Source organism: Aythya marila, assembly GCF_965140915.1.
Source record: "Aythya marila genome assembly, chromosome: 2".
NCBI lineage: Eukaryota > Metazoa > Chordata > Aves > Anseriformes > Anatidae > Aythya > Aythya marila.
In genome coordinates this window covers 36,783,013-36,810,095 of record NC_139043.1, presented here as the reverse complement: position 1 = coordinate 36,810,095, position 27,083 = coordinate 36,783,013, and the positions used below count along the sequence as shown (strand labels likewise).

At 36.2% G+C, this 27,083-nt stretch overlaps 1 protein-coding gene across 1 annotated transcript in view; it reads right to left on the bottom strand.

Moving 5' to 3' along the window:
• CHN2 (chimerin 2) overlaps positions 1–27,083 on the bottom strand; it is a 162,752-nt gene that overhangs the window by 84,878 nt on the left and 50,791 nt on the right. Inside the window, exons 2-3 of the mRNA XM_082754739.1 lie at positions 11,277–11,315; positions 4,570–4,625 (exon numbers count right to left, since the gene is read on the bottom strand). Coding sequence (XP_082610865.1) covers positions 4,570–4,625; positions 11,277–11,315 — 95 coding nt within the window. The remainder of the gene's footprint in view (positions 1–4,569; positions 4,626–11,276; positions 11,316–27,083) is intronic.

Genomic DNA, 27,083 nt, shown 5'->3' with positions numbered 1-27,083 from the left:
GAACAATTTTCAGTGGTTCAATTTTGGAGATGTGTAATGATCCTGTATGTTCTCTACTAGCACAGTACAAGGTGGCAATATAATTATAAACCTGTTAGTGACCATTTCAACAGTAATGCTCTATGAAATGACACTAACTAAATACTTGTTTTGATGAATCTGGGTAATGGATATCCAAAGGGTCAAAACAGTTCTGACCCTCTGGATGGTTAGAGTGAAAGATTCTCAGCTGCACAGTCTAAAAACATCATCAGTATTTTGTTTCTTTGAATCATATAAGCAAAGAAAAATGCATTTTATTTTTATTTTCTCAAGGAAAGATTCCCCTTTTGTAACCATATTTTCTTTTAACCAAGGAACCATAATTTTGATGCTTTAAAGGCAGAGAAAATCACTTCTGCTTCTGACACAACCTATTTGGAATTCAGAACAAGGAGGAAGGCAATTAACTGGCATTTTTCTACATAATAATATAAGTTAAGGCTCTGAGGCTTTGCCTACACTAGGGAAATTCAGACAAGTTTCTCACTGTTGCTGACACTGGCTTGGCCAAAGCACTGCTAGGAACATGAAAGGTCTAAAGCACACAAACTCACTTGCCTCAAAAACTGCTGTCAACAACTAAGACACTACTACTAAACTATTTCTTAAAACTATTTTTAAAATGGTACTTCAGCATAAAAACAGGAAGTCGAACACTTGAATTATTTTCTGTGAATGCCATTTTGGTTGATCATTTCTGTAGACAAAGTCCTACACGATGCATTATAATACGGCTTCCTCATAAAATGAATCTGATTCATTGGCACCTATCATCACACTTGCATCTGCAAGCACAATATTTAAGAGCTACTTTCCACCTGAATGGTGCTTTTAAACTAAACTTTTTTTCTATTTAAAAAATAAATCATTAAAACATTGCTGGAAGGAATATGGCTACAAATGAGGATATTGGCAGAAATCCAATGTTATTGGGAAGGTAGATATTCACACTACTCATGCTGCCAGTGGTGATTAATTAAAAGCCGTTAGATACCCGAAGCCTTAACAGTTCATTCAATATGATTCCCATTGCAGGAATGACCTGCTTTTGCTGACAAGATATTTATGCAGACAGAAAAGAAAAAGAAAGTCATGATAGCAGAACTCAAAGACACACAGATATAAATGTTCATGTTTTATTTACAGTCCCACTTTTTATTCCATGTGGTTGTGTATCAGGAGGAGGTGATTTCTGTCTCCACAGTATAGTTAATCAGGAAACCCACACAAATCAGGTGGTAGAACTGCAGAGATCTGAGCCTAAAACCTTTGTGACTATGGAGCAACGGAGAGGTAACGGAGTAGCAAATGAATGCAGACAATGTGGAAGACAGCAGTAGAAAAAATAGAGGAATGATGAAAGTGCCAAGTGATGAAAGCAAAACCAACCAACCCTTCACAAGTTTATCTCTTGGTGCTACAGATTTTTTTTCAGAAAAATGCTTGAATTTCCTTGAGAACATGCAGAATTCAGCAATTATGAATGAAAGACATCTTCCCATGAGCATGAAGGATTTAAAATAATTTGCAATTTTTACCACATTTGCCTGAAGTAATTTGAATCCTAAATTACACAAGAGAACACCCTCAAAAAAGTCCAGCTCTTATATTCACACATGGAGAGAGAAATCTTTTCACTGTCATTCACACATCCTGCTGACACCTGCTCTGCAGATGTCCTGCTCTGCAGATGTTGGATCAGCATTATGTTGCATACTAAATATCTACCATATTGCCAATTATTATATTTTCCCACTGATGACAATAAATTAAATTTTCAGATTTTCCTATGTAACTGACCAAAATCCAACATTAATAAGACACAGCCTTTAGTGAAGCAAGCCTATACATTCTTTAAAATACACTAATGTCAAACTAAAATGAAGAAAAACTACCCACCCTACAATCTGTATATTAAGGAGAAGCTGACAGTTGCTATGAGAATACAGTGCTGAATTTTCCCTCTAAAATAATCTGTGATGCTCTGTAACATGCTATGTAGCTATGTAGCTTTACTTTATATAAAGCCAATAATAAGAACCACATGGAACAATCTAAACATCATGATGCCACCCCAGCATATAAATAAATATGGAAAAATGAAGTAAATCATCAGTGCTCTAATATGATTTTTTGAGGAGCTTTGGGGCTAGAGAATCTGTTTCTATCAGTCAGGTATATGAACTCATACAGTTGATCTACACAAATATTCAAAATGCAAATAAATAGAAATCAATCAAAGATCACATTTGTGGGAATTCATACTGCTTTAGAATGAAGCTTATTTTCAGTTGTTTAACTAAATTAAAACAAACAAATAAACAATCAAAACAAATCAAAATAGGACTGTCTTCAGTCTACAAAGTGAGCCACTAAAATGGCTCATTAGTCACAAACAAACCCAAATTATATGAATCAGACATCTTTTTTACTTTTTGTTATGCACTCCTTTGACAATTATTTATTCATTTGGCTAATAAAATATGATCTAAGCTTTTCTTTTGCGGAATTTTAGAAGTGTCCTGAACAGGAACTAAATAATGTATGGTCTCTAAACATCAGGAAAAGGAAGCAAAGGATAACTTCAACTGTATATAACTTTTTTTTTTTTTTTTATCTAAGGAAACTTAGATTTCAAACTAAATTTCAATACAGTATGATGGTGAGAACTTCACAATTGCACATCTATTCCACTTATTTTTGTAGATACTCCCATTTCTAGAACAAAAATATAATTGCTGTTCTACATCAAAATCACATTCTACCTTGATCCAAATTTTCATTCATGTAGGCAAGCTAAAAATGTTTTAATTAGAGTTAGCATAACAAATTTTGGATTGAATTCATTCAGGCTAAGTCATTTGTATTCACATGAAGATGAATTGAAGTGGTAGGCAAGGTTCCTCAGCAGTCAATGCTTATCAATCAGATTCTCTGAAGACAAATTCTTCTTCAAAGTACTTCCAGTATGAAAAAAGATAAATAAGATAATGGATAAACTATTATCTCACACAAAGAGAGAAACTCCTTTATGGCTGCATTGGACATAAATAAAGAATTCATCTTAATTATTTTCAGCTGTGCCACTAATAGTTTAATACCTGTTATATGATACTTATTTAGCAAAAACTTTAACACTCTCTCCTTTTGAAAATACCATGGCCATGGAGACCTACCTACCATTTGCTTTGCACGAGAATGTTGGAGAGGAAGGTCTTGTTAAAACCCTGCAGCACACATGTCCCACAGGGGTACAGTATGCTCCTTCTTTCCTATCTTTGTATTTGACAGGAGGAAAGAAGGACATGAGGGCTCCTCACCCATTCATGTGTTTTGCTTTCCCTTCTGACCATCCTGCACACATGTCTTGGGAACATCGAGAACCAACAGAGCTTGAAGACTTTTAGTCTGAGGCCAAGATCCTGTTCATCCTACTCTGAAACAACTAGTAGATGGCACTTAAGAAAAGAATGCAATGGCCTTTTAGTGAAGGTACTTGGTGGACTCAGAAAAACTGGATTCAGTTTTTGGCTTTTCAATGTCTCTGCTTCATGACCCTGGGCAACTCACTTAATCTACCCTTGCCTTGGTACAAAACCTCTTGCTCCACACAAAACTGTTCTCATTCTGCATCTGTTGGTATTTGACAGACATTTTTCTAGGGCTCTACTTCAGTGGATACACAGTATGGGAAGCAGGTCAGAGCTCAGGATTATGTTTGAGAAAAGAGCTATATATCATACCCATGATCATCAGTTTCTATCTCCTTTCACATAATCTTTTATACCTCGTGTAATCACTTCATGTGTTCAGTATTTCTATTACTAGCATTACATTTCTATCTGCACAAAATTTGCCCCTGACATTATAGAAGATAAGGCTATCACAGTTTTATTGATTGAGCAGAGAAGCCTACATATGTTTTCAATTACTATTACACAGGGTAGTTTGAGGAGCTGACATATTTAACTAAGTAGAGATGGAGAAATACAATAAAAGAAAACAGGGAGACAAGATGACCCAGCAAAATGTTTGTTCCTATGTATTTTTTAATATTCTTCAATCTTTAAAGCTTCTGCGACAGAACCAAATTCTCCAGCTATCTATTTTAACTTGAACTTAATTTTTGGCAAAATGTATTCTACAAACTGGAACTACATGAATCATGTTGAAACACATCGTGCATACTTTAATATGCAGATGCAGGAGGGAAATACACCTTCTGCTGCTCCATTTTGACAAAGAAACACAAAACTTGAGGTAGTATACAGAAGAGCACAGTAAGCAATGATTAATGAGTTTTTCACTAATGAAGGTGCTCCTAGTGGTAGAATCAGGCCTCCATGCCTAATTAGCAAATATTAAACTGCTTCAATTAATGAACTTTAAGGAAAATGATTATTTAGAATAATGGCCTAGAAAAAGTTAAAGCGAATACTACACCCAGACTGTACAAAAGATTTTCAGTAATAATATTCTGCTGACAATTCATCAGATTTAACAAGGTGCAGTGAAAGAGGAACTGACCTCCCGAGGACAGATGATTCTCTTGGGACGTGGTGCTTCTTGTTGTAACTGATACACTGTCAAAGACAAAAATGTACAGATAATTAGAAGACTGCAACATACACAAACTTTTATTCAGATGAGTCTTTTAGCCAGAGGCTGCAGAGAAAAATGCAAATGCAAAGGAAAAGACAGCAAACTGAGGTATTTAGGCTTATGTAAGTCATTTACATGAAAATTGGGTGCTGACCTGCAAACTAGTAAAACTGATTATTGTTTTAACTCTTAGAATCCTTATCTCTTTTTATGCTTTTATGCTGACTCTATACTTGGGAAAACTAGCTTGAAGTATTTGTTAGGTGTTTCTCAGGATTAAATCTCAATTTTGCATATACTGTGGTTGAAGAACAGAATGCTTGAATGCTTACTAGCAATGCATTTTTTTTCTTTTTTTTTTGGATAGGCCAAGAAAAAGTTCAGCCCATTTGAAAGACCTCACCACAATCTCATAATTTATTTCTTTTTAAAATTTGCTGGCAACTATTTATGAGCAAGCAAACATTCCTTTCAGAGCAATTACACCACATTCAAATGGCCCTGGATCAATTCTGTGAATCTTCTGAGGGCTTCAGGAGAGAGAGCTGAGGCCAGAGGTAGCCGCTGAACCCTGGCCCCCAGCTTCTTCACTTCTAGTATTTAATGAGATCCTTTCCTTCCTTTCCACTCAAAAGTCATGAGAGGGAGCTGACATACAGTGACAGTAATCAATTCCAGTGCAGACAGACTGTCTCTCCATAACTCCAGTAAAAATCCCAAAGGTTTGGATTGCCTCCCTTGAGGAAGGCCTTCTGTATGCTGTATTTGGAAAGATCATGTTGTGTCTATGACTGTTTTTTTTTTTTTTTAAAAAAAAAAAAGACCAAGTTTCTAGGACAAGGTTCTTCATAATGCTTGTGAAGCTCAGAATTATGCTTGTGAAACTCAGTCTTGAAAGTTGGTAGATTATGGGAGGAAAATAAATGTTAGTTGGTTTGATAAATGCTGGAGCCCTGTTCCAGAAAGGGAATGGAAATGCTAGATATTACTCTTCAGCACCTTCTCTTCCCTTCAGAACCTTCTCCTCAAATGGGGCTAGGAGAAGCTGCAATGAAAGCTGAGAAGCAAGGAAGTCCTCAACTTGCACCCAAGTTTCTCTTGGGAATGCAAAAGCTTTGGGGACCAGGCTAATATTAAGGTCAAAAAACCCATATCCTCTCCCTTTCCCAAGCCAATCTTTATGCCTGGTTCGTAAGAGGGACATATCAAGAGAATGCATGATAACTCATGTTCCTGTCAGTTTTAATGCATACGGATGTGTTCCAGCTCAAAATCTGTACTAAGAATTTGGATTTAACCTGCTTCACTCAGCACTGCCAGACCTACCACCACTTTTGCTCAAGATTTATGATAACTAGTGGTCTTACCTCTTTCAATTGTGTCATGGAGTAAGATCTCAAAGCCTTCCTTCCACACTTTTCTGACTGTATGAAATGTGTGTCCAAAAGAGTTGTCAAGCAAAGCATGAAAACTTTGCTTCAAAAATCAGAGACCGTTTCTTAAAACTCTATCTGTTCTGCAGCCCAGTATCAGGACTTTAAAAGGCCATTTCTGAATGTTTCAAATTCAGCATAATTTCTAATTCAGCAAGGTACTGATACTTAATGCTAAACATATTAAAGAAGAAAAGTTATTTTTTTCTTCCCTCATGCATTTCCAGTAAAGAAAAGGAACTCTATGGATTGAAAATATTGTAAGAATATGATTGCTTCCTCACCATCTAAAGTGAAAGATCTATTTCCCCCATTTATTCATTTGAATTTTAATTGAGAATTATACTTCATAAAAATCCCATTTTTCAATAATCAAAACTGTTAACTGACATAGCAAATTAAGCTAATGAAGCTGTTTCTAAAATAACCTCGATAGCTGCGGTGTAAAAGAAATTAGTCTGAAAAACACATATGATGCCTACATCTTGTGATATGTTGCATTTAAAAGAAATGAAAAAAGTAAAGAGCTCTTTGAAATGACCAAAAGGATCAGTGAGGCCGGTATCACTGCAGAAGCAAGGGTGGGGAGAAGAGTCAGCATTTCACAAAACAAAGGAGGAAATGACTAACAAGAGAGGGCATTTATATGAAAGACTTGAAAGCAAATACAGAAAACTGTATGTTGATAGGATGCAGTGGGATGAATCAGTGCAGGGATTCATGATGAATACTAGAAGGACAAATCATCTTAATAACTGTGTTTTGAATAGACTGTAGAAGGTTGCTGTCATTCTCAGAGAGGCACGAGTAATTAATCTGCACAATAATCTGAACCGAGAAAGACATTTGATTTAGAAATACATCATAGAAAAATAAAATAAGATTATTACTATACAAATAAATAATAATAATAATAATAATAATAATAATAATAATAATAATAATAATAATAATAATAATAATCTACATGCTGCCTTAAATGTGCAGGATGATAAAATGGCCTCAGGTAACAAGCATGTCTGAGCTTGTGAATGGTGGTAATCACAGAAAACATCATGAATGGGAAATGATTTCCTGGAAAAGACAAAACATTCAGATTTGGCCATATTAGCTTTGAATGGAAAGACATCAAACTGACAGCCCAGTGGAATTGCTAGAGAGAGATGCAGAACCATTAGATTGAGGGAGAGAAGTCAGATTGGGAACAGAAAGAAAGGACTGAGAACCACCACTGACATGATGGTGAGGGAAGGCAAACAGTACAGTGAGAGAGAAACAGCAGGGACAGACAGGCAGACAAGAATACCTGGAAAAGCCACCCAGCAGGGAGGTAAAAGAGCAGTGAAAACCCACATAAGTGAAGAACTAGGAAAAGACAGTATCTCACAGACTGAAGTATTATAGAGGAAAGCAAGTGTGATGCTACTGAAAGCTGTGTTCTTCTCTAGAAAGGCTCTCTCCTGTTTCTGCTACGAATGATTGCTATATGAAAGTCTGCAGATGAGTATGAATACAAGTGAAATATTATGGCTAAGGTGACTTGATAAAAATGTGCCCTACAGCTAAGTTCCAATGAGCATAGACACCTCATTAAGTGACCTCATTTTCAGAAGTGCTGAACATCCTGGAGCTCTGCCTGATTTCATTAAATGTGCTGGGCGCTCACCACTTGGGCTGACGCTGCTGAGACCTCAGCTGAGTCCAGTGGATGGTCAGAAGTTCAGACAGCAGTTGACCCTTACTTACTCACTTGTTCCAATGACAACAAGCCTTAACTTTCTGCCTCATTTTCCCCTCATCAATGCTGGAAGTCTTAAAACAGAATCCAATTTATAAGGATATGGTTGACTTAAATAATACAAAGACATACTTATTTAATACAGCAGTAAGCAGCAATTGACATCTGATCCAGTCTATCTCAGCATGTAGAACTGAGAGGCAGGTTAGAGACAAACTCACTTTGGTTATAAAAAAAGATTACACTTGAATGAAATGATGCACTATTATTTTAGCCCTGAGAAAATTAACCTCATAAAAAATCAACTGCATGCAAAAAGAAAATGTATTATTACTGCTTAGAGAACAGCACCAGACCAGGATTAGCTTTTCAATCCAGCATCAGAAGCAAATGCACAGTAATAATACAGACAGAATTTTGGACCGAAATGTAGCAGTGCAATGGAAAAAACAAGCATCTTTTAAATGGCCCTTAAACAATCTTTATCTGTTTAATAATTCTAATATCTTGCCAATGTTCATAGCATCATAATCACTGAGGAGCATATAAAGGTAACAAAACTTTAATTGATTATAGAATTTCTAGAGGAATATTTCTTTGAGATGTAAAGTAACTAGTTGGAATCTCTCTCTCTCTTTCTTTTGTTCCAGCTACAGGATGAGACTTGTGTACCAGAATGAATAAGACAAATTATACAATATATTTTAGAAAGAACTGTCTAATTATGAAATCTGCTCTGTGTAGGTAACAAAGGGGTGACATGTGAAAGTCAACACTTACTCCTCTTCTGCCAGGGAAGAAGGACTATCATCACTGTCTTCATACTGTTTTTTCAATCTGCAGTGTGCCAGGAACTCAAGCTTTCTATTTTAACTCATGTGTGACTACTGCTCAATGATGCTCCAGTGGAGAGGAAAAAAATCCTATCATTGCTTACATAAAGCAGCAAAGAAATACACTGCCTTCTGCCTGAGAGTGTTTCATAGAGTTCCTTAGTTTTACATCTTTGTCCTCAAAAGCCAGGCATTTATCCATGTGCCCAGCTTGAACAATATGAACTGTCCTATTTCTGCAGAATTACTCATGTGCTTAATTAGGAACCTAAGTGCATGGCCTTCATTTCTAACAAAAGTGAGTGTCACATATTGTGCTTATTATTTGAAGAAGGAAGAAAGCAGGGGAACTTTACAAGGAGCTGAACCATGGCATCAACAGATACTCTGCACCTTACCACACTGCTTCATTCCTGAATATGGATCTGTGAAACCTATGTACCTTCTAACAGGTCTTCATAAGCAAGTGAAGGTCTTTGACATTAGAACTACCCATCTTTTTCAAATCCAGCTGAAATAACCCTGTGAATTATGCCAAGTATAACGTGGATTCTGAAAGCTGTTCCACTTTGACCAGCATTTGCTCATGGATATGCGGGATACTGATTAATTGAATACTTTGACTGCATAAACAGGAAAATCTGCCTCTGTTGAAAAGCTGGAAGGATTGAAGCATCGATTACTATGTCAATAAAATACCACAAAGAGCACCTAAATTTATGCATCAGTTTTAAAAGAAGTCAAAACTGTATGCAAAATATCTTAAAAGTAAGTTAGCAAATGTTAAAAAAAAAAAAAAAAGTTACCAGCTAAAATACATTTAAAACAGTTGTTAAATAGGCAGTAAACATAAATTGCTAATAGTAAAATACACAAACTAATTTAAAACTGTGATGAGATACAGGAGTAGATTACATCATAGATGAATGCTAGCATTACACATAATTTCTATAATTAATTTACCAGACTGTGATATTTTAGCAGGCTAAAGAAGCATATTTTACCAAACATTGCAATGAAAAACATATGTCTGTGGCTAAGCAGTCTCATCTGTAGCCTTAAACTGCTATCTGCATTTTGGAGCTGTGTAACTTTTTCCAAGGTCATTCATGTATGGGATTGAGACGTTGATGCTATGATGTTGTCACTACCACAATATTGGCATCCTACGTATATGTGAATAGAAAATTATATATTCATATTCTATCAGTTTATTTATTTATTTATTTAAGTTTCCTGGGACTATGTGTGCTCTTGGGCAAAATTAACCAAACTTTTTCACTGCATGCACTGACCTGCCTGTTACACTAGTGAGGTGACTAAGAGAAAGTAAGTAAAGGCATGTGCATGTTCCTTTTTTTTTTTTTTTTTTTTAATGAAAACTTCCTTAAAGGAAACATCTGTTATTTCAAATCCTAGTCTCGTCAGAGTCAACAGGATATTTTCCACTAATTTTGGTTTAAGGCTGGTTAAGGCTGGTTTCTCTTCTAAAAGAACACACTCAAGTGTCTACTTTTCTCCAAGTGCTCTACAAAGTACACTGGAATTGTCCAACGAAAATCAATACATTCCTGTTTACTATATATTTAAAATACTGCATCAACAAAAATAAGTCTCTAGAAAACAGTGGTCTAATAAGTAATCAATAATTAGTTTTGTACTCAAATTTTGGATGAAAGAATCCTAGTCCATTCTGAGGCAGACTGCCATTCTCACGTAGATGTCTTTGAAGCCAGCATGGTAGTTTAATATACATTTAAGTGAAGCCAACAAGTTTACTCAAGTCTTTAAAGTTATACATGTACACACATGTAACTACTGTGATCCTTGTCTTTTTGTACTTCCATTTTTGTAATGGTACCGTACTGAATTTGAAGTTGCCAAAATAAAAGGGTTAACTTTTGCTTGGGATAGTTCTGTATCCAAAAACAGTGGGAAAAATATTCAAAGCTACAGTTTCATTAAAGCTTCAGTAAGTGTTTAAAATACAAAGATCAAGGGTTTAAAAGGCAGTATTTTGTCTTAGATCTGTGCTATTTTGTTAGAAAATACATCTGAAACAACACCAAAAAAACAAACAAACATAAAATATGCACTTCTGCTCTGCGCTCCAAATCACTCTTCTAGAGACAGAGAGGAAGGTTCTAAGAACTGATAATGGTGTCTTCAACTTCTAAACTACCACTTCAAAAATCAGTTTATATTGCTAAGGATCAAAAATATTGTTATTTTAAAGTGAGCTGGTAACCCATATAAGAAGACAAGTATACTCAAGTCTGACCTTTAGTAAACACATGAAACATTATTCTCTACCTTTGGAGCCATTCTTGAAAATCTCAGTGTAGGAGTGATGAAACCCAGGACTTCCACATTAGAAAACCAGAAAAATTAGCAACCCAGAAAAGCTGTGAGTCTTAACACTGCTGAGTCTTGTTCTGTAGAGTCCCAGAACAGTTCAAGTTTCACTATTGTCCAATTTAGTAATTTCTACAGGCACCTAACCTAGTACATTTATGTCTTTTATTTATTTATTTATTTTTATTTTTATTTTTAACAAAAAAAGATAAAAGAAGTAACTGTGACACCATGGCAAATTACTAAGATTACTCCTATTTCTAGTATACTCACAATATGATTTCCATATTGGAGGCTGGTATTCTTCAGCATCTGAAACAGAAGTAAAAAGGGAGAAAGACATCAGTCAATTGGCCACTGGGTGAACCTGTCAGCATGCATTTTTCTGTTGAGAGCCCTCAGCTTGTCAGCAAAATTCACATTTCTTTCCCAAGAGAGATACTAGCTCATTTACAGTACAGTTTTCTGTGTGAGAGGAGAATATAAATTTCAGCCACTTGTAGATCCAATGTGTTTTTTCCAAATCATTCAAATACGTCAGGAATTAATTTCTTACCAATTTGCATAGTTTCCTGACTCACCAGTATTCTAAAATAATTAACTAGACTGGTAACTACGTTCTTTATTTACTTTATTTGGCATGATAAAGAGACAAATTGCTACTGGTTTTCAATCAGGTTTCTAACCCCACTATTAAGAATTTAGAATAAGTATCAATGACCAATATAGGCCGTAGTTAAAAAGATGCACAGCTCAGATTGGACTCCAACGCACTGGTCTGACAGTTCCAACAATGAGATTCAATTACACTTCTTGAACTGTCTATAATATGTAATTTGCATATTTTTCAGAAACTGCATCAGCAATAATAATAATAAAAAAGTTAGAAAGAGACTGCAAAAACTGAAAACAGATGGTTACTGCCCTTCTCAATCGACAGGGCATAAAAAGAGTTGATATCTTCTCTTAGTGGAAGAGTTATACAACAATACTGGGTAAATGTTTGGCAGAGGGAACAGAGGTTCTGTCTAAAAGTGTAAGCTTGTAGAGCCTGAGCTAAAATAAAACCATGTTGAAAGCTCAGGGTACAGAAGGCTCTCTAGGCTGGAAAGGAGACTGGCACCACTTGAGGGCCATGCTGAGTACATGAGCCCACAAACCTCACTCCACAGGGAGCTTTCCAGCTCTCGGTAAAAAAGGCTGTTGTTACTCATCCACAAATCCCAGCAGAGGCCAAGCTTGAAGTGCAGGAGTTAACTAAGCTGCCATACATCAACCACAAAGGGTCGGGGTACCAAGAATTAGTTTGGCTCTGAACTGTCATGTTGCCAAACACTTTGAAGAGCCATTTATAGAGGGTATATCATTAATCTCCTAATACTGTACAAGTTAATTAAGGTGTTTGGTATTTACCAAACTTCTACTTAAGTTATGCTAATGCAATTCAATTATAGTTGCATGGCTCACGCTCTCTGTCTATTTATATACACACAACCACTTTAAATATATCCATGCAAAAGTTTGTTTACTAGGAACGTTAATCATTAAACTACCATCTGCCACTTTTAACTCCATTGTTTTTAAAAAAGGATAAAACCTAGCAATTATCACAGTTACTGCCTGGAATAATATGCTGCAACAATTTGCAGATATATTGATTGGGAAACCCATTCAATTTCGGTTTCAGCTGGATCCACTTCACAACTTTGGCAAAATTTAAAACGCTTCCAGACTGACAGAGTCATACAGTACTGTGGCAATCCAAGAGTAATTAGCTTGCAAGTTCATTATACAGAAGGATTATTTTAAATTATATGAAGCTATTCATGAGACCAGTGAAATTTATTCATGCAAGAGCAGGCTAATTTTTTCTCCTCTTACACTATAATGGTAATATATTACTCTTTTTTTTTTTCTATACATCTGTTGCTCTCTATATAGTTTACCATAAAACCATAATATTGTGTATTATATTCCTTAATATTGTGTATTTTATTCCTCTGCCATACTTCTGTACTACTGCAAAGGGATTTCTGAATTTGCTTGTTAATAGTTTTCTTCCAGTAGGAGAAACATTGAAATAATGCAAATATTAGATTATCTGTACTTGTGACTTCAGAAAAGGAAATAAATGTTGGACAAACAATGAAAAAACAAGTATCAGATGTTGTTATAATCTTCCAAATTAATTATAAACAGCACAGTAAATTGAACAAGGAAAGCTGATCTACAAGTGGCCATAAAGTGCTTCATTAGCTTTAGACAGACTGATGGTGCGGAAATACTGTAGTCTAGGTGAAGAACAATCATCTGGGAGATAGTCATAAAACAAAACACTTGATAATTATGTTAGATTAGTCACAGTTATGAATCTGTTGGCCCAGGAAAGAGTGGACAGAACCATTCCTCAATAGCTAAAGTAATTCTTAAGAGCAGCACTCTCAGGAAAAACACAGGGCACTGACTCCATGTTCTCCTGCAGCATCCTTTGTGATGCCACCAGCTGATAACATCTTCTTAAAGTGCAGAGAACAAAACACTATATATGTGGTATTATTATTACTGTTTATTGTCAAGCTATTGTGCCTGATATCTGATGGCATCCATTTGCAGGGAAATTAAGAACAATTACCTTAAATACAACCTGGAAAGAGAGGTCATGTCTAAAGATCAGAGAAATGTTTAATGGAGCCCATTTATCAATGTTTTGCTCCATCTGTGGATAGAAGCCATTGAGCCCCTCTGCAAGCATGGGACATGTTTTTATTTATTTATTTATTTTTATATTATTCCTCCTTTATTCTAAGGTAGCTCTACTAATTCAATTGTACTTCACTCTCCATCACTAGGCTGAACAGCACATTCACTGAAGTTGCCATTAATAGTTTGTTTGGGTGGTTGACTCCATTAGTATATGACACCTCAGCTCCCATAGCTTTTGTCTGCAGTTCTGCACATGGTAACAATCTCTGCAAGGACCACAGACCTTGGTTTTGATCTTCTTGGCCAAGATCAGTCAATAAATGTATCTCACTCGGCACAAATTACAAGTGCTCCAAGTTTATATCTCGTTAAATTATATTCCTAATGTGAACTTTGATCACAGTGCTTAACATAACTGTGATAGGCAGAGTGTGAAAAAGGGCTTCACTGATATATTCTTAGGTGATAAGACAGGATCTCTCCTACTGCTGTTTTCTCGAGGGTTTCATGCTTTCAACAGTGACAGGTCTAAATTCAGAAAGAAAGATAGCTAAAAGCAGGGTTGCAAGCAGTCACGACAGGAGAAACCAAAAGAACAAAATGATTATTACTTCTGAAAAAAATCAAGTAAATGTCACAGGGTCAGCTATCATATGCCTGAAATTAGAGACACTTTCATAGAATCATAGACAGCTTGGGTTGGAAGGGACCTTAAAGATCATCTAGTTCCAACCTGACTGCCACAGTCACAGACACCACCCACTAGATCAGGTTGGCCAGGGCCCCATCCAACCTGGTCTTGAATACCTCCAGGGGTGGGGCATCCACAGTTTCTCTGGGCAACCTGTTCCAGTGCATCACTAAAACTACACAATACCTAGAACTTTATGTCATTTTTGTTATTTCAAGTCTTAATATAATTACTGCAGCAGAAATGGAAAGGAAAAAAAAAAAAAAAAAAGAAAACCAAGGTTCATCACACCTCTCCTAAACTGGAAAAACTCAAACAGGCAAAAAAGGCGTGAAAGACATCCATGAAGTCTTACAGGTAATACCATTAGCTAAACACTTTGAAACATAACAGTTGAGAAGGTTATTAGGACTAAAACAAAACACTAATGGTTAAATGGTAAACAGAAAGGCAAAAGGAATGGTGAAAGCTGACACCTGTGGAATATGACAGCTACTAAAATGTTTCTCACTACATGCTAATACAGTTATATTGGACAGGAGACGATACTACCCAAAAGTGTCAAACCAAAAATAACACTGTGGAATTGGAAAGTAGGAATAAGGAAAGGCAGATTAATTCTTCACATAGTTTGCTTTACTCTTCACATTGTAAAAAGAAAATGGAAAGGCTTTTAGGAATAAATTTTATTTCATAAATCTGATGGAGCACCATAGAACTGAGTAAGTGTAAAGAGAGTACAGTTAGTGCTAAAACATTGGCAAAATTTAAGCAGTCAAATAAAAAGTAAAACTACACAAGACTTTTTTTTTTTTTTTTTTTTGAAGAAGCAAGATGGTAGAAGACTATTTCTGTAGATGATGCATGATAAGTTAATACTTTACTTAGAGCTGTTCTTAAGCAATTTCTGAGAAATGAGGCTTACAGTAATTACATAGTAAGCAAAGTTATCCATGTACTTCAAGCCTTGTTATTCTCCATTCCTGGCTCTGTACCAAAGGTGCCACCTTTCTGGAAGTAGCTGTGAAGATACTGGAAAGTCTGAATTGCTTTTTACTACTTCCTTGTACTTTATGAAGATGACAATGTAATGCCTGTAATGCCAACATTTGTGTTTTTATACTACCAACACTGGGACTGACCTAGAAAAAGTAGCTTTACTAAGACACTAATTAAGCAAAAACACCAATTCTTTTGACTACTAAAACAGATAATGCACTGGAAAGAGGAAATTGGTTTACAGAAAAGATCACAAATTACATCACACAATTCAAACATTTCTAACTTATAAGTGGAATCTCTAATTATAAGGGGAACAGTAACAAAACTCCAAACTGTAGCTATGTGCCATGCCCAGTTTAGGAATCAGTGCTTTTTGGAATCTCTATAGTACTAAAGAGTTATACAGACTAGTAGAAAAAGACAGCTATCAAAGGGTCACCATTACTATGCTAGTGTCTTCATAGCCAGTACAAAATAGGAGTAAAACACTTTATTTATTTATTTATGGCCTTTGTCCTTAGTATAATATTAAAAAAAAAATCTGTACTTCACCTTGGAAGCACTGTCTCAGCTTGGATTTTCTGCCATCATTGTCTGAACTTTAGACTTCCTTTCCAGTAACAACTCATTTTAAAATTATGATTTGTGTGTGCAAGAAAAGACCTGTATGTGTGAGGAAGAGCCAGTTTGGAAGGGACTGGCTTATTAGCAGTGTACAGATAAATGATTCACTAATTTTTTTCATCTTCTATTTTTATTTTCAGGACCAAAACTAAAGACTATTAGTATTTTAAAGTCTTTTGTATATTTCCCTTTAAAATATTTTGCACATTTTTACCATATACCACACTTCCATTTTGATAGTTTTGTTTCCAATACATTGTTAGCATGTTATTAAATACATTTTTATTATTTTTATATATGTAATTTTATAACAAACATGTAATTTTTGAGTAAAATGCCATGTGAAAGATGAACAGTATTTGTATTCTTAAAGACACGTGTATATTTCTTATATTTTTCTTCATACAACTAGGATTATATTATACAATTGACTAGGATAGTTGAGGTTGGAAGGGACCTCTGCAGGTCACCTTGTCCAAGCCCCCTGATCAAACAGGCCACCTAGAACTGCTTGTTCAGGACCAGATCCAGATAGCTTTTGGCTGTCTTCATGGAAGGCTCATGTTTAACTTGGTATCCATCATGACACCCAGCTCCTTTTCTTCAGAGCTGCTTTCAGCTGGCTGGTGCCCAGCATCTATGGCTGGATAGAGATTAAAGTGAAAAGAGTAGTGAAGTAGCTTCTTTGTTAAGGCCAGTTCTTCAACATGTAAAACATCACTGCATTATTTAATTTCCATTATGTGCTTAAAACTTAACAATTATCGAGGCTCATTTTCATCTTATCTGGTCCCCTAATGGCCAATATGTTGAATGGTGAATAGCTATTTTCATTTGTTTTACCCTCTTGTAAATTAATATATATGTATACACAACTATCTCACATTGCAACAATTTTGGCTATTTTGAATAGGCACTTTTATGTTTGACAGTCATTTAGCAAATACATTTGGGTGTTATGGTTTCTTCTCTTCCACACAGGAACTGCCCTTACAAGCATGCCTGACTGCACTTTGAGAAAGAATATTCTTATTTTCTAAGTTGCAAATAATCATACTGTCAAATGAGCACCTCTCTTTGACTCCTAAAAAGTCAACGTTCCTTTGAAGAGCAAAATTAATTCTCCTGCAGTTAATAATTAGTGATGTAGCTGCTGAAACACTTCAGTGTGTCAAAAGCTTTGTTTAATGTTTCATTCAGAACACACATTTGCCTGCAGAAGCAGCCAGTAGTTGCCAGCTTTATTGCTGAACTTTCTCTTTGCCAGCACATGGACAACTAGAATATGGAAACATACTTCAACTTTTGCCTTAAGGAGACACTTCAACTTCCAGTGTAAGGCTCAGCAACAGAAATGATCAAATTGTTTATTTGCAACATACTTTATAATTGGTATATTCATCCAGATTGTGGGTGCTTCCTGCTGCGCTATTCTCTTTTTAAAAAATTCAGTGATAGTGTGTAATTTAAAATGTCAAAAAATGCTCACAAAAGGGGTGGAGTTCTATCCTGCACAGCAATTAGGCTGAAACAGTAAGCTTTTAATTAGCACAATGTAAATTGACAGCTATTTTGTATCTTCTGCTTTTGCCTATCATAAACTTATTATTAGAAACCACTGCTATAAATGTAGCTCATTTAGTCCATTCTACAAATAAGAGTCTTCCTAAATTGTGCTCTCTCTTGCTTTTTGCATTGGAATTCAAAACAGTATCTCTTCACTGGTATGCAGGTGGTCAGTCCATGGAAAAATTGGTTTCATGCACATATCTGCCTTCCTAAAATGCAGGTAAAAGATCCCCCATATAGGCAAATGTAATAGTTTAGAAGAATTATCAAGTATCAAAGGAAATACTATGGTGACATAAGAGCATTGTGAGGGACCTACTCCAAAAAATCACAAAAGATATGAGTTATTTGAACCCACAACTAAACCTGTAGGAAAAAAGGCTTAAAGAGGCATTTTCTGCAATGGGTGAATAGTGTTCAGACAGCTATGATCATTCAACTCTAGCAATATTTTGTTCAATTAAAACATTTGCCTGCTTTTTAAAACATTTTAAAAACAATTTATAACATGGCATTCTGCATGTTTTAAAGAAAATCATAACTGAATGTGCCAGACAAGTCAGAAAGTTAGAATTCTATCTTTCAAAATTTCAAAATGGACAGAAGGAACATATACAGCTCCCAATAGCAATAGGAAAACTGTAAGAGAAAGGAGTATTTGTACAACTCCACTTCTAGAAGTCCTTTGAGGAGACCAGTCTTTCAGGGATACTGTGTGAGGCCCAAGAAATGCAATTAAAGACATTCTTCCAGATGACAAATCACAGAACCTAGAGGGGTCTAAATTAGCTGATGTGAATATTCTGAATGATTTAAATATTTTCTGGGAAATCTATATGACTTAATAGTATAGCACAGTATCCACACTACCTAATCTTAGGCAGGTAGGTCTGTTTTCATGCTGAATCACCTTTAATCTATTTGACTTCAGATGCCAGTTAAGAGCCTCCATGACTGAGGTGCTCTGAAGCATTTTGTTCACAGAGCAACAATTAAGAATTTCCTTGTTCAAGTCATCACAGCATTGTGTCTAAAAACTATAAAGGATGATGCTGAGAAAAAAAAGTCACAAAATATCTCCTTCATGCTTGACTGCCAAAAATCTGTTTTAGTTAATGGCTGCCATTAAATTTAATCTGGTCACTAAAAATTAAACTTGAGTGCTTGTTACCATTATTCAATTTAAAGCCAGTGTAATTAAAATGTAATAGTTATTTTCACATTTTCATGTGTTTAATCAAGAAACCAGAACTATCCACAAATTAAAATGGCACAACTGGGGCTGTGCCTGACTGAGAGACTGGTATTTCTTTGGTAGGAATAAACACATGACACAAGTTAAATCACATCACATTAGCAGAACTCGTATCTTACTTAGATATATTTTAGTGTCTAACTAATGACCAGTTAGTTCCTGGCTAAAAATCAAGACCAGATCATCAGTTGGCATATAAGAATAGCTCCACTGAAGTAGTTTTATCACTGTGCAGAATGTGGCAATGTATTTCCCGTCATTTACTTATTGCAATCTAAAAAAAAAACCAACAAATACAACAGAACCAACAACCCTCTCCCCAGCTCTCAGTCAATGATCCCTAGACTCAGCAAAGCAATCCATGCATTATATGAAAAAGCATGTGACCGAAATAACCGCAATAATGCCAAAAAATGGCATTAAAAGGGTCACTGTAATCACGGCGAGGTATTTCAATTAGAACATTTATGTTGAAATAGTGTCAGCACATTCCCTGTTCCAGAAATGCACTCATAAATTGACATGATGCCCATTTATCTGGCTTGTCAAAGGAGCCAATACATTCCCTGAAAAGTTATTAACCTTTAGCAAAATCCAAATCATTGCTTTTGGTAACTCTGTTATTTTTGACATGTGTCTTTTTATCATCTCTCTGACCAAGGGCACGAATGTTTGCTTTTGACTATTCAAGGGCACCACTGGTTCTAGCCCTGCAGTTGACAGTGGATGCTATTCAACAGCTTCCCAGCACTCATCTCTTTCCCACCTGCATTCACACCTCTCTGGATGTAGAAATACAAAAAAGTATTTTTTGTATACAGAAAAGTATTTTTAAAGACAAACACTGCAGATTCAGAAACAAGTGGAAACCTAGCAGTTCATAGTGCTCAGGAAAGCCATGTGATTTAGAGAGTTTAAGTCGGTAATGTACAAAAATCTCAAAATACATTGTACTCATCACAAGGTCTACTCAGATACTGGAAACCTTGCTGAACTGTGCAGTAGCCTACACACAGTTTCAGGCCTCAAATATCAGAGATGGGAACTACCCTGCACACTTAAGGACCTGAAGAAGAATAACAGGTTAGCAAATAGTGAGACCTTTCTTTGGCTTCCTTTATAGTTCCTGCAGCATTTGCTGCAATATTTGCTTCTATACTATATTAGAGCATGAAAAACAGGAAAAACACCACCCACCTGCAAAGCATATTAATCATTCCCACAGCTTTCTGATAAAACTCTGAACAATCACCACTCCTAGTATAAGAAGCAATGCTGTAGCTGTGTACTTTGTTACAAAAAAAAAAAAAATCATTTTCCTTTTAATTGCATTCTTTGGTGGGTAGTTTTGTTCAAGTTTGTCAGTTACATTCATGGCCAATAGAATTATTATTCCATGTGAAATACGGGAAATTACTTTCTGGATGTTCAACTTTTTTTTTTTTTTTTTAAATAGCTTTGATTAATCGATGTCAGATTTTCCTGCGGTACCCACCTTCTCTTCAAATATGTACAAACAGGCAAACACTTCACAAGACTTTCTGTAATACCGCCACCCACAATTTAACTGCTCCCCTAGTACTGCTGTTCTTACAGTTATTAATTTTGATCTGATTAATAGCGAAAGGTTTATCTTCTTTAAATTAAGTTCCATAATAATACGCTTATGTTGACAAGGTTCTTATGTCATAAAAGCTTCCCTTTTCTACTGCAATTTTAGCAATAAAACAGTTAGTACCAATATTTAAAATTGCTAGAAAACTATTTGAGACCTTTTTTTTTTCCCCTCAGATGAATACGATTTATGTATTGTTTCCTAACTCAGGAGGAATTTTAATTGCTTTGTGGAAGTCTGTAATTCTTCCAGGAGCTTTTTACTACTGCCTGGCACTTTTACAATTGATAATGAGTTCTTATAGTATCATGTGGTTCCAAATACATTGTATGAAACACTATAAAATTTAAAATATGCTTAGGTCTTCCATAAGTTTGATCAAACCAACCACCAGGGCAGTACAAAACACCCTAGGCATGGAGAAGAGTTTTGCTCTGCAACTTGCAACTTTGGCTGCACTTTGTCTATAGAATCACTGTGGTTAATAGTGTGTTGTACGAGGCAAACCCCTAGTTTCTATAATGTTTTAATCAACAAACCAGAACATATCCACAAGAGTGCTCAGAGGGCAGATGGGGGCCTTGGTTTTACCAGTGCCTACAGCAGCATTGAGTGGGAGGACAGAATTCAGCCACATGTGATGTACAAAGGAAAATGTGACTGCAGCCTGATTAACATCCAGATCTCCTATTCTGCAAATTTGGAAGATGCATAAAACAAAAAAATACTTCATTTAAGTATCTTAGAACACATGAAGCTTCTTTGTGTGTGATAAGTAAATTATATACATTGAAAGAAAGAATTCTCAGTATAAAAATTGATTTTATTTCTGCATCATCTGAGATAGGCTGGTTATCTTTACAAAGGAAGTAGAAACCACAATTTTTTCTCAATAACTTCTTTGGAATTGTTTTTTGCCCTTCTAGAAATCACACAAAAAAAATGTTTCTCACTCCTCTATACCCCACTTATCTTCACAGATACACTCAGAGGATGGTCAAGCCAGTACTTGAAAGCTCATCCATTAGATCCACGATCCTAAAATCAAGACAGTAAGTAAAAAAATCCTCTTCCTCTAAGCTATTTTTAAAGATATGCACAGGTATCCTCTAACTTGTCCCACTAAATCCTCTAACTTGTCCCACTAAAACAGTTTGTGTAACGTCAATTAATTATAAATAAGGTTATGGTTTTGGCACAAAAATGCATAATATTTTACAGCAGAGGGAAAAGAAGCAATATTAATCAAAAGCTTAGAACATATATTTGTTATAAGATTACAGTAGTTAAGCAATAACCAACATTCAATACAGTATCAGTAATCAAGAATACTTCATACTGTGATTTATACCCTCCAGATGATGAAGTTCAGAAGTCACATATTCTCATACCCCCTCCCGCCCCCTCCCCTCCTTTTTTTTTTTTTCTCCTGTGGAATAAATTTGGTAGAGGATCTTTCTGAGCTAGCATGGCCTCTCCTTTGAACAGCAAACGAGTCAGAATTCCTTTAAACGCCCATAATTCCTTTAAATAATCACAGCCTTTTTACTCTGAAACCCAGCTAAATGTACTGCAGAATTATGGGAGATGCCATGTCCCTGTACCCCAACTTCCAGAGCATGTACAGAGGTATCAGTAGGCCACCAGATCAATAGCTATGAACACACAAAAGATGCTTTATATCAATTGCTTCCTAACCATGTAACTAAACAGAGGTTTGTTCCTCTTATAACATATTGGTCTTCATCTAGCAGAACAAGATTCAATTATTAATACTTTTATTCACATAAAACAAACGTGTGTATACATGCTCAAAGACTCAAAACTGTCAGCATAGTTAGACTGGTGGTACTCAGAAGCTCAGAGAAGGAATAACAAAACAAATTCCAGTCAGCCCTTTGAAAATCTGGTAAATCTCCAAAGTAATATGATGCATTTTTTATTATTTTTTGAAGCAAATGTGAATGGTTTGTGCAGAGCAGAAACTGCAAATCTTACTAGAAGCCACCGTCCTGCAGACCTGCTCTCATTTAGGAGACAGGAAATCTGTGTGAAGGATGAGCAAGTACTCTCATCTCTGACACCTCTACAGCTACTGTGGATATGTAATCTTGTAAAGACACCAATGGATGAGAAAGATAATTTTTTAAGATTTTCCTACTTTTCCTCTATGTTTGTTATATCATACAGGAAAGCCTGTCAGAGCTTGTCAGATCATCCTAGCAGCTAAACCTCCCCAAATACAGACCTTCTTGAGAATCCAGTGGCTGAGGCTGCTGGTCATCTGCAGGTTTGCTTGGCCACACTAGAGGTTTGTAACTAATGACTGGCAGTGTGCTGCCCTACAAGCTACCCCAACGAGGTTAAGCTTTTTGCTTCATTTCATCAACATTATTTGATGCTTAGAGAGAGAGATTGAGCAACCATGTCAGCTTTGTGCACCAGGCACCATAAAAATGTTCTACAATTATAGAATATACATTTATTTTAAACATTTACTTCTTGGGCTTTTTATTTTAAAGGATAGTTAAAAATAAACCATCCTGAGAGTAGATGACAGCAGAAAATAGACCTGAATATTAAAAAGAAACACCTCTCAAAAGGCAAGTACAGTGAGACTTAAAACCAATTTGTAAGATGAAGGCTAAACAGACCACTTACTATTGCCATCTGATAGCATCATTCAATATTGCTTGAAATTCATTAATATGCTAGGTAATGTAAGTATAGTGCATGTATACAGAATTAATTCTATTAATTTCTACATTAGAAAAATCTACTGAAAGAGGAGGAGAATAATTATAAGGCGATCTTATCCATCTGTGGAAAAGGCTTAGCAAAACCCATCTAAACCTCAGAAGAATAATTATCCCATGAGACTCACACCTCCTGGGAGTGCCCATTATTGTGTTAGGAGAACATAAAACTGACAGCTATTCAGGAAGACCTCTACAGTAATTTCAGCTTAGCTTTACTGCTTATCTGCTTTGTCATCTTTTTAGAATATCTACAAGCTTCCAGCTGACTTACCAATATTATATTTTATTTTTACAAGTAAGCAGTAAATGCTTCTTTTACAGCATATAATTTGTGTAACAGATGGAATATTTGAGAAATGTTTATGCATCTTAAATAAAAGGCTGTTCAAATTTAAATGGTTTTATAGAGTAATAATATTTAATTTAGATCTGCCTAGAAACTGCTGACTGCTTAGTCAGATTAGGTGGAACTCCATATGAGACAAAAAGAAAAGCATTTTATTATCATTAAATATTCCCATTATGGTAGCATTTGGAGCCCCAAATCAGATTTGGTGTTATGTCCAACTGCTAACAAGTGCAGTCTGAAAACAAAACACAGCAGCTGATGACCTAAAAGTGCTTGTGATTATAGTGTGCGGCAAGCATCCAACAGATAAAAGGAAAAAGGATGAAAAAGCAAAAGGGTAACAGGAGGGCTATCCATGTCAAAGCAGTGCATCCTCCCCTAACTATTAAGAAAAGAGTTTCATCTGACTACAACACTGAGATAGCCAGAAAACAGAAGAAGATGGTGTTAAAACCAAAAATAAAAAATTAAGAACCATGGAACATCAAACACACACACTAGGGATAACTTCAGTTGATTTATTATTACATTAGGAAGCTTTGCGTATAAACATTAGGAAAAATGGTGGAGATTTAGTTCCTTCTGAAAGCCTGAGAAAAAACAACCTCAATACATTCATGATACATTTTTATTGAAGTGACACATCACATAAATAATACAATTATTCTGGATCAAGGTTCTGTAATAACTTATTTCTCCCGAAGAGTGAATTATTCAAAAGCAAACTGCATCTCACTGTGAGTGTATCCTTCCCTGCTTAAGGTGCACCAGAGAATAGCACCTGACTTTACCATACTTTAAAAGACGTGCCTGTACCCTCCCTATTGCTTGGCAGTCGGATTTCAGTGCATCATTTTATCTGATGCCAGTCAATTTACTCACACTGCTGCTGTGCAAAGTCTAGTTCAGAGTCCCCAAACAGTAAACATTTTCAACTGAGAAATGCTTCTTTCATTTATGTATTCTGAAAACTAATTTATTGTCTAGAAGAACTACATCTCTTCCCAGCTTCTCACTCATTAGGGTCCAAAAATCAGTCCCCGCTGGAATGATCAGGCCAGAATTGAAAGCAGTCATGTATATCTGATGAGGTAGACAAAGCACACTGTTGGTGCCATTAGATAGCGAAATTCAGGAGAACGCCAAGTCCTGCCACAGACAATTTATGATGACATAACAGTTGGCTAAAAAGAGATGTGAAATGTGGGCTTCCAGCTACAAGACCTACTGGTCTTGCGCAAAAGCACTAAGGAAAAAATCAAGACGAGGTTGTGCTTCATGATGATTAGTTGCAAAGCACACCTCCTCAAGAAATGTATTATAGGCACCTTTAATATAGCAGGAGATGCCAATGATATCTCAAATGACTCACTTGAAAATGCTCCAATGGTATTACAACAATGGAAGAGATGACTGATTAGGTGCCAAAGTGGTTTGATGCCAGCTCTGAAGAAAGCCTTTGTAGCCCTTATAACTTCTCTTAATACAGATTCAACTTTAAGTTGCAACATCCTTCAAAATCAAAACTGTGATTTCAGAGCTCTGCCCTGACTGCTGCTGCTGCTGTACAGCAGTATTAGCCTAGCAGGCATGCTTTTTGAATATCCTAGACCAGTGTACTACATTCCCACACCACTTGTTCTGCATTCAAACCACTGTCACTATTGTCCTCTGTACAAGAGCTGAAAAAAGCTCACATGCTTTACTTAAAAGGTACTGCAAAATATGTATTAGCTTAAAGATTATCAGAAAATGAATGTAAGTGGGAATAAAGCAACACAACCAGTGCTAAGGGCAAATCTTCTAGGAGGTAAAAATGAATAAAAACTACAACTGACTGATATCCCATGATACTACAATTTTGCAAAAAATTCAGCATCAGAGTGTGCCAAACTTTGGCTTGTAAAACTTATCATTGCTCCACGGATTTCAGTAGGGTGGGAGTGATTTATTACAGCGAAAAATCTGCCCAGAATTATATATAAGCATCCTAGGCTCAGATGTCCCAGTGGTTATGGGGTTAACTTAGCAGATGGTTCTCATGTTCCTCTCAGTAAGCTCAGTATCAATGACTGGAATGTACTCTACTCCGCACTGAAGGAACAAGAACATATATTTATCAATTATAATATTTTTGTTCATGCAGGATGTAACAGTAGCCATAACTAAACACACTCTGATTTATTCCTTAAAGACCAGAACTCTTGCCACTGAAAAGGCACTTGACTTTTGCATCCCTGTCCATAACTACAGAAGCTTTCTCCTTCATCAGAATTTACATGAACTGCTGAAATAGTCAAGATTAACGTATCCCACAGAAATACAGAAGTATGCTCCTCAAACTTTCCACCAGCTGAACACAGGTTTTGCTGATCACTGAGATAAATATCTAATTTGATGAAAAAATCCTAAGTCTTTTTAAAAACTAAGCTAAAAAACGCCAAAATCCCAGGCTAGAGGCAGTATGAAACGCTAATTCAAATCCTGTTTAAATCCAATTCCTTTACCCATAAACATTGTGAAGACAATCTTATTTCAGAACCGAAACCTGTATCTCTACTTATTACAAAGTAAAACACGGTATCCCTGACCAAAGACCAGTAATCAGATTTAAAAATGGATGAGTTCTAGTGGATATATCCTAATTTAGATGAAAAATTTCACTGAGGTCCATCTTTTTTTCTGAACGTGTTCATATACATTAACAAGCATATACAAATGTACAAGTCTCTTCCAAATACTCCCTGTGTTACTCTCCATCCCTGTAAGACAGAGAAGAGCAACACAATCTTTCCTTCAGCCTCTCTGGGGCAGGCAGCTTTGCATCCATCTGAGCTATCTTACCCTGAGCCCTGTGCAGTAGCAGAACCCCACTTCAAACCTGGTATTTAGATATTGAAGTAAAACGAGCAACAAATACTTGTGCTACCACAAATACTAGAGCAGATTAAAGAAAAAAAAAAAAAAGCGCCATTCTACACTAGCACAAAGCAGGGGTAGGATAGAAAGAGGGAGACAGAAACGAGCAAATCCAATCTTCAGGGCAAAGTTCAGTGGAGTAAATATTTCTAATCCAACAAAAATAGCACGGTACTGTTGTGGTGCTCCATCTGGGGCACAGAAATCAATCATAGCTGCTGAGAGCATCACTGGAGAGTGATACAGGCAAGAAAACTGCTGTTGCATTATGAGTTGAAATGCGTCTCAGGAGCTTTTCTTCAATGCTTCCGAAGTGCAATGTTTGCAGCAGGCGGTGGCACCAGCAGCAGGGAGGCAGGCTTCCAGCCGGCTTCCCCCAGCCTCACAGGAGAGACATCTCTTTCGTCTCCCCTCTGCTTTCAGCCTGCAGGCCCTCCTATTCCGTGGCAGGGGAAGGCAGAAGTTGAATGGTGTGAAAGTGGAAGGAAATCAAGAAAGAACTTGAGTGGCTGTGCTTGGCCCAGAAAGCAGTGGCTCTGTACCTGCTCAAAGCACCACAGGAGGTAGAGCAGGCAAGGAAAGCAAATAAGAAAA